The sequence below is a fragment of the Petaurus breviceps genome, unplaced genomic scaffold (genome assembly GCF_028583685.1).
Source record: "Petaurus breviceps papuanus isolate PSGF00001 unplaced genomic scaffold, PetGlider_PUasm1.0 90763, whole genome shotgun sequence".
Taxonomy (NCBI): domain Eukaryota; kingdom Metazoa; phylum Chordata; class Mammalia; order Diprotodontia; family Petauridae; genus Petaurus; species Petaurus breviceps.
Genome location: NW_027187340.1, coordinates 5995655 through 6008127, shown reverse-complemented (window position 1 = coordinate 6008127; position 12473 = coordinate 5995655). Strand labels below are relative to the sequence as shown.

General features: G+C 37.0%; 1 protein-coding gene across 1 annotated transcript in view; it reads right to left on the bottom strand.

Annotated features, from left to right (window-relative positions):
* The window catches only part of AGPS (alkylglycerone phosphate synthase), a 152792-nt gene that overhangs the window by 69030 nt on the left and 71289 nt on the right, over window positions 1-12473 (bottom strand). Inside the window, exon 11 of the mRNA XM_069068480.1 lies at window positions 3520-3647. Coding sequence (XP_068924581.1) covers window positions 3520-3647 — 128 coding nt within the window. The remainder of the gene's footprint in view (window positions 1-3519; window positions 3648-12473) is intronic.

Below are 12473 nucleotides of genomic sequence, written 5' to 3'. Positions count from 1 at the left end.
TCCTGGGTAGGTAATTAGGTCAAACCTTTTTAAAGATTATGAATTTCATAAAGAGGCAACACAATGTTTTGGGATTTGATGCAATCAGCAAAATACCAATCATGAAAACTTTACCATTTAATCACACAGTAAGTCAATCAACAAACATTTATTAAAAAGTGTCTACTATGTCCCAGGCACTGAGATAAGAACAGGGAGATACAAAAAAAGGCAAGACTAGTCTCTGCTCTCAAGGAGCTCACAATGTAATAGGTACAAATAAGTAAACACAAACAAGAGAATAAATAGGAAATAATTAACAGAGGGAAAACAATAGAACTAAGAGAAATTGGGAAAGGCTTCCTGTAGAAAATGGGATTTTAGTTGGGACTTGATGGAAGCCAGGAGGCAGAAGATAAGAAAGGAGAACATGCCAAGGATGGAGGACAACCAGAGAAAATGCCCAGAGTCTAGAAATGGAGGGTCTTGTTTGTAAAAATAATGAAAGACAGTCAATCACTGGATTGAAGAACATGTGGTGGGGAGTAAAGAGTGAACAAAGACTGGAAAGGTAGGAGGGGCCTATACCATAAAGGGCTTTAAACACTAAACAGAGGATTTTATCTTTGATTCTGGAGGTGACAGGGAGTCACTGGAGTTTACTGAGTAGATGCATAATGTGACTGACCTATGTTTCAGGAAAATCACTTTGACAGCTAAATGGACTATGAATTGGAGTAGAGAGATACTAGAATTAGGCTCACCAATAAAGAGATCTTCTGTTTGAACCTGATCAACTGGCAGGGATGACACAAATCCATTTTGGAAGAAATGTCCCATAATTTACGTAAGACTATAATTACTAAAACCTCTAAAACCTTAGGTTTGTCTCAAAAAAAAAAAAAAAAAGATGAGGCTAAAATAATGTATAAACTTCCTATAGTAAAATCCACTTGGGGCAGCTAGGTGGCACAGTTAATAGAACACCGGCCCTGGAGTCAGGAGGACCTGAGTGCAAATCCAACCTTAGACACCTGACACACTTCTTAGCTGTGTGACCTTGGGCAAGTCACTTAATCCCAACTGCCTTGCCTTCCTCCCTCCAAAAAAAAAAAAAAATCCACTTAATGTTCTTCTAATTGTTAAGTACCCCCAGTCTCCCTAACAAAATGTCAAGTTATGCTAGAGTTTCTTTTCAACGGCTATTCATGATGCTTGGAATGTTCTCTTTCCTAATCTCCAAATCTTGGTTTTCCTGGCTTCCTTGAAGTCGAGGCTAAAATCCCACCTTCTACAGGTACCCTTTCCCAATCCCTCTTAAGCCTAGTGCTTCTCTTTTTAGTTATCTCCAATTTATCCTGCATATAGTTTGTTTTTACGTAGTTGTTTAGATGTTGTCTCTCCCATTAGACTGAGCTCCTTGAAAACAGGGAGCTTCTTTTAACTTTTTCTATCTCCAGCAATCAGTAAAGCACCTGGCAACAATAGGAACTTAATATATCTTGACTACGTGATCTTTTATGCTCAAGTGTCTACTTCTATTATATGCATTTTTTTCTGGCAGAATTTTTTGGAATTTAATTTAAGTGGTTAAGTTTCTGCCCAAATCCATTACCACTGGAGAATTCAGCAGAACTCTCACTTTGACATTTTGTGTAAAAACTCCTTAATTTTCAGTGCTATTTATTATCTCAAGTCACCTCTCTTATAATAACTTCGTACTTCTCAATAGTTTTAATAAAATTAAAAGGCCATATTTTCTTAAAATCTTGGATTTTTCCAAATATCAGAGCAAATTCATTCCTCTTCTCAAACCACCCTGATCTACCCATTTTCATTCTATTTCTTTATACTTGTTAGTTAACAAGAATTTATTGAACACTCTCTTAAGACACATTCAATTAAAGATAGCTTAAAATATACCTAAGCTATGCAACTGACAGCAGAAGCAGAAATGGTATTTTTTTATCTTAAAAGCTCAGTCCTAGTTTAATATGATGCAATGAGAAAAACTGTCATCTTTATATTTCTAAATCTTTTATCTACCTTTTGTTAGGTTACCAAAAACAAAAATTTTGGGTTTTGGGCACGTAAATATTATTTGGTAGCTAAACAAGTCTCTTGCTTGAGAAAAACAAATGATACCATGCAGCATAATCAAAATTATCTATTTTATTTCTATCCTTTGGATAAGAATTCATCTTCTACCCATAGCTGTGAAAGGCAAAAAGAGTATTTTGATATTAAATTGAAATGTTTTTGCACAAGCACAATTAATGCATCTACAATAAGAAGGGAAACACCTGGGGGAGGGGGGGGGGCATAGATCTTGGTAGCAAATATCTCTGATAAGGGTTTGATATGGCAAATATATGTATATACAGATGGATGGCTGGATTAACTTTACAAAAATATATAAGACCAAAAATCAGTGGGCAAGGAACAAGAGTTCTCAAAAAAAGAATTTTAAACTATTAACAACCATATAAAAAAAGTTCCAAACCATTAATAATGAGAGAAATGCAAATAACAGCAACTCTGAGGTTTCACTTTGGCCAGCAAACTGACAAAGATGACAAATTATAGAAACAGCCAATGTTAGAGGAATTGTAGAGAAATAAGCATGTTGGTGGAGTTGTAAACTGCTTCAATTATTCTGGAAAGCAATTTGGAATTATGCAAATAAACTGGCTAAAAAATCCATATTCTTTGACCCAGAGTCTCCACCTGGTAGGCATATATCCATAATAACAAAAATAGATAGGCTCCATATATACCAAAATACTTAGAGCAGTACTTTCTGTGGCAACAAAGAACTGGAAAAAAAGTAGATGTCCATCAATTTGGGAATGGCTAAATAAATTGTGGTACATGAATGTAATGGAACATTATTATATAATAAACCACAAGCAAGATGAAAATGAGAAGCACAGAAAGATTCACATAAACTGATATAAAGTAAGCAGCTTCAGAAGAATAATATATACAATGAATATAACATAAGAACAACAGAAACCAAATGTTATGATATAAAAAATAAGTCTGACCCTCTTCTTGCATTGAGTAAAGAACAATGTCAAATTTTTTAAAAATTAGTTGTGTTGAATTTTTTTCTTTTGTTTTCCTTTTTAAAAAATTCTTTATTATAAGGGATGGCTCTTAAGGAGAGAAAGGGATAAAAGGAGCAATCTAGGTCACATAAAAACTAAAAATGTCAAATTATTTTTAAAAGAACATACAGAAAATATGATTTCCAAATGAAACTGATTAAAGATAAAAATACTGTTAATCCTACTGACTTAAAATAATGCAGCATTCTTTAACTTGAGAAATGAGCCACAATTACAAAAAAAGTTAGCAACTAAACAGTAAGAGATTTAAGAAAAAAAAAATTCCCAAATGAACTGAAACAGATCACAGAAAAGTACAACACAAAGTAAAAATGTTATTAAAATACCATCTAGTTTCAAAATGTAAAATTATTCATAATTTTCTATCGCAAAGCTTTATATTATATAGAACTGAGGAAGAATATTTTACCTGTTTTGCAATTTCTCTTAAGCAGGCTACTCCTTGCTCAAAATTAGGGAAAGCTACTGAGCCATACTTTTGGTATTCAGGGACTGGTCTGATTTTTATGGTAGCTTCTGTAACCACACCAAGAGTTCCTAAAAAGAAGTAAGAGTAGAATTCAACTAATCATCATGCCACTCTTTATATCATATTTCTTTAAAAAAATCTTTTTTATCTGAAGGAAAGAATAATTAAGTAAATATATAAACAAAATATATTACACACACATACATGGATGCAGTATGTATGCATGTATCTATGTGGTTTTTAAAACTTTCACCATAACTTTCATTCAGAGTGAGTCACTTTTTTTTTTCTGCTAAGTGATATGTAATACAAATCAGCAACTTATCGATAGAGGTAATGTATTGTCTCAGAGGATTTCCTAAAACATCGAGAAATTACATAACTTGCTGGTGATCATAAAGCTATTATGTGTGAAAGTCAAAACTTGCACTCAAATCTTCCTAACTTAAAGTTAACATCAAAATGTTTTATGCATATGAAATTAATTAAGAGCCTACCATCATGAAAGCATAAAAAGTGAGGAAAAAAAGAGAAAGTTTTACAAGATTTATTTGAGAAAACTACAGATTTCTATACCTATGGGTGGATGGAGATGAGTGTACATACACACATATACACACACACACACACACACACACACACACACACACACAAAATGAGTGAGGAATTATAATGCAGAGTTTGTGGGAGTGGCAAAATTTAAAGCAGAATTGGTAAGGAATAATTCTATCCACACTTTATCTAATTATTCATACACAGAAAAGCCTAAGACCATCCTACATAAACTCCAGTGGCAGTTGGCTAGGTGGCACAGTGAACAGAGTACCGGCCCGGGAGTCAGGAAGACCTGAGTTCAAATCCAGCTTCAGACACTTAACACAAAATTAGCCGTTTCACCTTGAGCAAGTCACTTAACCCCAATTGCCCTACCTTCCCCCCACCAAAAAGCAAAAAATAAATAAATAAATGAATGAACTCCAGTGGCTCCCTCTTACCCCCAGGAACATTCTAGGATCATGCTCCTATTCTCTTACTACTAAACAGAGTTGGGAAAAATGCAGATAACCCTGCCAAGTGGGCTAATTACACATTTGTTATTCAATTCTGGCTGAACCTCCAATGCAGCTCAACACTGTAATACAGCTTCTAATAATTTGTTATCCAACTGAAATTGCTCTCTCCACTATGTCCAATGATCTCACTTTCCAAATATACTCTCAGTCCTCAATCTTCTTAACCTCTCTGAAGCATTTAATACTTTTGACCAGTATCTTCTCCTGGATAGTCCTTCATCTTGGATTTAATAATACTACTCTCTTGTAGTGTGTCTCTTACCTATATGGCCACTCCCAAAACTCATTAGTTGAATTATCATCCTTATCACATTCCCTGTAATGTAAACCACAGGGCTTGGTCCTATGTCCCTCTCTTCCTTCTCCCTCTAAACATGTCTATTTGGCGATTTCATCAGTTCCAAGGGTTCTATAGAGATGATGCCAGAGCTATACATTGAGCCAAGGTCTTTCTCCTGAGTTCCATGAACTGATGTCTCAAAGGCATCTCAAACTCAGAATGTCTAAAACACTCTACACCCAATCAAGTGATAATTTTTTGCTTCTAATATCACAGCATGCTTCACACACCCCCTTCTCTCCAACCATGCTACAACTGACTTAGTTCAAGCCCTCATCACTTCTTGCCTGGGCAATTCTGATAGCTTCCTAATTGGTCTGTCTTCTTCAAGTGTTTTCCTATTCCAATTCTTTTTCCAGACAGTTGCCAAAGTGATTTTCCTAAAGTACAGGTCTGACCATGTCACTACACTCTTTAGTAAACTATTACAAACAGTAAACTCCTGTTTGTCATTTAAAGCCTTTCACAATATGTCCCCAATCTACTTTTCTAACTTTATTACACAATGCTCCTCTTTACTCTAGTCCAGTCAATCTGACTTTTGTACTATTTCTATCTTTGTACCTTTTCATAAAGTACTGTTGAGAATGTACTTTCATGAACTTATACACACACACACACACACACACACACAATCTCCCTCCTTAAGGATAGAGAATATTTCATTTTTGTCTTTAAGGTCTGCCACAGATGAAGGTCTTAACAAAAGCTGCTGAATAACTGCATCTCCATGTTATAAAAGCTGGCAATTTTCCAGCTTTTGTTCCTCTGGTCTTTGTGATTTACTATCCACTGAGAAGAAAAAATTCTATTTCTCTCTATACTTTCATTAGTCTCTAGCTTGACCCAACCCTTCCAAATTGAATATTTTCTGTTCTTTCATTTCTCTGGAAACCCCCTGCTGCACTGTTAACAAATCTCATTTCTCATCTTTTTAACTTCCCACTCATTCTGTCTTGTTGCTGTATCAAAAAAAAAAATGGTTCTTTCAAGAAGATAATGAATCCCAGATCACCCTCTTAAGTAGCAGTTTCTCCTTCATTTATGTACTCTGTAAAATTAGTACAGAAGGGGAAAAAAGGTAAATTTCTTGTTCCTTACTTTCATTTCCACATTACGCCTTGGTCATCATTACCTAACAGTCTGTCTACCTTCATGGGTTTTTTTTTTTTTTTTTTTACCAATTCCAAATCGTTGGTGTAGTCACCGACCAAACTCCAGGCCATTTTCTCTACTTTTTTCCAAGGAGTTCAGGATCTGGCTCATTGTATATCTCTATCCAAAACCCTGCTCTAATAGTTGGGAACTTTAATATACATGTTACTATTCTTTCAAATAATCAAGACTTTCAATTCATTACTCTTCTAGTTTTAATCCCCCTCTACCTACTGGTTTCTTCTTGCCTTCAACAAAGATACTCAGATCCCCCCCATGACTAACCAACTTTCATTTAATCTTGCCATCACCCTTGGCTACCTAGCAAAAAAAGGTTGTTTTTTGTTTTGTCTTCATTTTCAAAGAGGACCAATGACAACACAGGGTGATGTCTTGACTTGCATGTGAATTGGATTGAAGTGAGGCAGAGCTGTACAAAATCATGAGCCTCACTCTCTCTCTTCCAGAGTCACTGAAGTGACAAGACAAAAAGTCAGGACAACTAGTGATGGCCTGGGTTGCAGTAGATGATAGTGGCATCTTCGGTGTCTGACCAAACTCTAAGCACTCCACAGAGCCTGCTTCAGCTTGTCTTCATGGCTGTTGGAACAAATTGTTCTCCTCCACCCAATCTCCTGGGGAAAGTGATCATATATGTGGACAGACATCTCTCTCATTCACAGGTGGGTGCGAGACCTGTTAGTTACCTTCAACCTAATTTAGAGCATCTGCTGGGACAGTTTGAGTGTGGTCACTACACATGCTATAGCTTCCTGGAGCCACAGCTATCTTCCAGCACTTCTCAAAAGAGCCTAATTGGTCTCATTGCTTCTTCTTCTCTCCCTTTCCAAACCATCTCCCCCAGAGCTGCTAAATTAATCTTCCAAAGATATGTCTGTCCTTTTCATTCCCTTGACTCAAAAATCTTCAAGGTTTCCTTTTTGCCTTTTAGGATGAATACAAAACCCCCAGCCTAGTATTTAGAGCTCTACAATCTGAGTACCAACTCTAATGAGTCATATTTCATGTTCACCTTCACATACACTCCATTTCAGTCAAACTTGACTACAAGCTTTTCCCTGACCTTCTTTGCCACCTGACTTTATGCAAGGGATATGCACAGAGCAGGGAGGACTTCTTACATAGGCCTTTCCTGATCTTCCTGGTTTTGAGTGTTCTTTCTCTTTTGAAACTACTTTTAGTTTATATGATTACTTTGTATATATTTGGATATACTATCTCTGACCATACTGAATATCTCCAGAAGGATGTAATTCTTCTTAAAAGGCGCTGTTTTGTTTTTATATCCCCAGAGCCATGCAAACAGTAAGTACTTAATAAATGTTAAGAGAAAAGTAAGTAGGAATCCACATCATGCCAATTCACTTTTTCTTTCTTGATTAAATTACCTACGTTATCAAGAGAGAACTGAATAAAATACTTTAATTCCAGAGAAGCTTTGGACCATAATAAACATGTGGGGTAAATGGCTTTTAGAAATACTAGCAGGGGCGGCCAGGTAGCACAGCAAGTAAGAGCACCGGCTCCAGTGTTGAGAAGACCTGGAGATCGAATCCCGGGCTCAGACACTTAGCACCCACCCAGAAACACCTGGCCATGTAACCTTGAGCAAGTTACTTAACCCCAATTGCTTAGGGGCAGCCAGGTGGCTCAGCGAGTAAGAGTACCGGCTCCAGTGTTGGGACGACCTGGAGATCGAATCCCAGGCTCAGACACTCAGCACCACACCCAGAAATAACTGGCCGTGTAACCTTGAGCAAGTTACTTAACCCTGATTGCTTAAAAAAAAAAAAAATACTAGCAATTAGGGGTGGCCAGGTAGCACAGGGAGTAAGAGCACCGGCCCCAGTGTCAGGATGACCTGGGGATCGAATCCAGGCTCAGATACTTAGCACCCACCCAGAAACACCTGGCCGTGTAACCTTGAGCAAGTTACTTAACCCCAATTGGTTTAAAAAAAAAAAAGAAATACTAGCAATTAGAAATTAATTTATCCCCAAATTTCTTTTAGCCATGATACTCCACTTCCCTAGCCCCAACATTAACAGCTTGGTGCACACAATGACAACTTAAGCCCCACAATTTGTTTTATAACATTTCTTGTCATTGTTTACTTTTCTTCTCACCTACTCATTTAAAGGTGGTCAAGAATAACCATCAAGTCCATGGAAAGGATATTAGAATGAAAGAATTGATCAGTGTCCAGTGTTACTAGATGGGTTATTTATCTACAATAAGCTATTCAAGATAGGATACTGTTTGTTATTTCCTAAAGAAATATATAGAACAATGTGTATCAAGTACAATTAGAGAACAATTGGCAAGAAAAAGGAAATAAAACACAAAATATTAATATGTTGGACTGTGACAGAAATGTATCTAGTAGTCACACAAGATCAAAAACTCAGCATGTCTGGGGCACTAACAAAATAGCAAGCATGAAATAGAGATGTGGGAGAAACACAAAATGCACCAAACTAGAAAACAAGGATCACCTTATTTGGGCTTACAAAGGCTTTGTCAGAGATACTGCAATCCACATTTTAAATGAAACACAGAAAAGTTAATGAGATAGAGAATGTGTGCACAGAGAACTACCAAAAATATCGTAAAAGACCAGAGCTTGCAACCTTGCTATCATCAGGGGCACTAGCCACCTTCACCCTCCTCACCTGTTCTCATCTCATTATTCACACAGCCACTAATCTAATTCAGGCCTTTGTCATCTTGTATCTAGACTCATGCAGAAGCCTAACAGAACTCTGGATTCTAGGATTCTACCTTTCTCCTGACTTGCTTTCAAAAATAATGCTCCTAAACCTCAAATTTGAATATGTCCCTCTTCCTTCCTCAAATATCTTCAGTCGCTCCTTTTTACTTTTAGGATAAAATACAAACTCTTCAGTCAGGCATTCCAAATCCTTCACAATCTGCTTCCAGTCTGTTTTTCGAGGCTTACCTCACTGTTCAAATCAATTCAATTAAAAAGCATTTATTAAGCACTTAGTAGATGTCAAACATTGCTACATAGTGGGATCAAAGGTGGGAAATCAAATCTCTATCCTGTCCTCAAGGAGTATACTCTGAATTTCAATTCTCTATACTTGACACTCCTATGCCAGCTTCTGTGCCTTTGCAAAACTATTACCACTGCCCAGAAGACAGCCCCCATTTACCAGGTTCTGGGATTGAATGGCTATCTGAAAAACTCTGTTCCTAGATTGCATCCTTGAGGTATTCTTTCCTGCTATCTCTTATTTTTCCTGCTGTGTTATCCCCTAGCTCTCTTTCTTCTCAAGAAATCACAGATTATGTAACACGTAAATGGCTAAATAGGATCTCAGTAGAAGGTAAGCTACCCAAGGGCCAAAATAGTTTTGTCTCATTATTTTATTCTTGATGCCAAGTACATACCACGTACTTAAGAGTCTTTCAAAACCTGACTCTAAGGGGTGGCCAGGTGGCTCAGCAAGTAAGAGCACTGGCCCCAGAGTCGGGATGACCTGGGATCGAATCTGGGCTCTGATATTTAGCACCACACCCAGAAATAACTGGCCGTGTAACCTTGAGCAAGTTACTTAACCCCAATTGCTTAAAAAAAAAAAAAAAAACCTGACTCCAACTGATCTTTCCTGTCCTCATCACATATTACTTCCCTTCACATGTCTAATCACACTGGTCACCTTGATGGTGCTCTCATATGACATCTCATCCTCTGTCTCCACACCTTTCAATAGGCCATCTGGCCCCCATGTCTGGAATTCACTCTGTTCTTATCTCCACATCTTAAAGTCAGTTTCCTTGCAAGCTCAGCATAAATACCACCTCTTCCACTATTGCTGATCATCCCAGCTGCTTGCTAGTATCTTCCTGTGTTTAGTTTGTACATAAGTTTATACAGACAGATTGTTTCATCCTATAAAACATAAATTATTCACTGAGAGCAGGCAAGAACTACTGGATTTTTGCCTCTGCGTTGCTAGCACATAAAATGGTACTGTACAGGCACAGTGCAGGGTTTTAATAAATACTTGTTGAAGGACTGACAGGGCAAGGCTAACTGACCTCTGAGAAGAGTCCTTCTAATTTGGAAGCTAAAATCCTATAAGCTATGATCCTAGTAATATTTTAAATAATAAATGACACATCTATAGAACTTTATATTTTACAAAGTATTTCAATATGTTATCTTATTGGATCCCCTTAACAACCTTGTTGGAGGGTATTTATCCCCATTTTACAGACAGAAAACTAAAGCCTGGAAAAGTTAAATGACTTGCCCAAAACTAGTAAATATAAGATGAAGAGATTCACACATTGGGCTTCTGGATCCAAATGAAGCACTTATTCTACTTATACCAAAGCTGCCTCACTACTAAAAGAAATTAACAGATTTTAAAAAATTAATTATTGCTTTACATTAATATTCTTCTCTCTATTCAAATTTGGTTCTTTATATTACAAATCTTACAGAAAGAGACAATGACATACTATTTTGCTATCCATCTACTGATTAAGAGTGTGAGACAGGCAACAAGTTAGCAAACAAGTATTTTAAACACTTGATCTCTGTACATATTTTCACATAAAGATTCTATAATAAAAAATGAGCATTTTTTTTTTTTTAGCAATCGGGGTTAAGTAACTTGCTCAAGGTTACACGGCCAGTTATTTCTGGGTGTGGTGCTGAGTGTCTGAGCCCAGGATTCGATCTCCAGGTTATCCCAACACTGGAGGTGGTGCTCTTACTCGCAAAATGAGCATTTTCTAGTCATTTTAAAAAATCTTTTTTGTTGTTCGGTCATTTTTCAGTTGTGTCTGACTCTTCAGGACTCCATCTGGAGTTTTCTTGGCAAAGACACTGGAGTGGCTTGCCATTTCCTTCTCCAGCTCATTTTGCAGATAAGAAAACTGAGGCAAAAAGGGCTAAGTGGCATATCAGTGTCACACAGGTACTAAGTGTCTGACATCAAATTTGAACTCAGGTCTGGCACTCTATCCACTGCACCATATAGTTGCCTCTTTTAAAAATCTATGCTGTAATCATTTTTTGTTTCAAAGCATTCATTTTACTACTAAAAAGACAAACTTCAATTACAACACTACCTCTGAAAGTAAACCAAGGAGTTGAAAAGAAGTTACAGTGTCTGGAATATACTTGAGAAGGTTTCATAGCAGAGCTGAACCCCCTTACAAAAATGTCTATTGGTCATCTGTAGTATGTACATGTCTACAAAAGCAGCAAATCTGCTCAAGCTGCTGTTCCATCCTCTAATAAAGATTCGAATAAAGTAACTGAGAATTCTACCTGTAAATGATGTTTTAGCTTTTCAGATACAGGACTGAAAAGTTGGTTGTTTTACTTGACATGAGAGGCCAGAAGAACACCTATACCATAACAAAGATTATGGTGTGGAAAACCTCAACTATTCACTTTACCCTATTTTTACCCAAAAGATACTTCCCCATCACCCAATTCTAGAATAAAATTACTTTTTAAAAAATGGCTTTTTTGCAAATAACATTGAACCAAATAAACTATCAAGAAATAGTACCATTAGACAATTTTTTTTTAAGTGACAGAGAGGGGGCAGCTAGGTGGCGCAGTGAGTAAAGTGCCGGCCCCGGAGTCAGGAGGACCTGAGTTCAGTTCTGGCCTCAGACACTTAACCTCACAAAAAAAGGCTAGCCATGTAACCTTGGGCAAGTTACTTAACCCCAATTGCCCTCCAAAAGGCAAAAAGTAAAAAAACAGGGACAGAGGGCCATTTCTCTTAACAAGGTCATTAAAGCATTTGATCTCATGGTTCATCTCTTCAGTGATTTTGAATATGAAGAACTTCTCTTCAGAAATACAAAAAAACTGTCATACTTTCAGGAAGAAAATAATAGTAAATGCCTAAGCCTTTTTACTATTAACAATGCCAAGGGATGGAACTGGGGATGGAGACAGGATAACACCTACGTCTGTTCCCATTTTCTTCTCCAATACTGGGTCATAAGATCTAGAGATAAAAGGAACCTTAAAGATCATCCAGATCAGGAGTCCTTAATCTAGGGTCCATGAACTTAAAAAAAAAAAAAAAACACTTTGATAACTATTTCAATATAATTGGTTTCCCTTCCGATCCTACATCTAGTTGGCTTCCTTTAAAGTCTTAGATATTTTCACTTTATGTGTTAAAAATATAATTTTTGGGCAGCTAGGTGGCGCTGTGAGAAAAGCACCGGCCCCGGAGTCATCCGGGCTCACACATTTCAGACACACACACACACACACACACACACACACACACACACACACA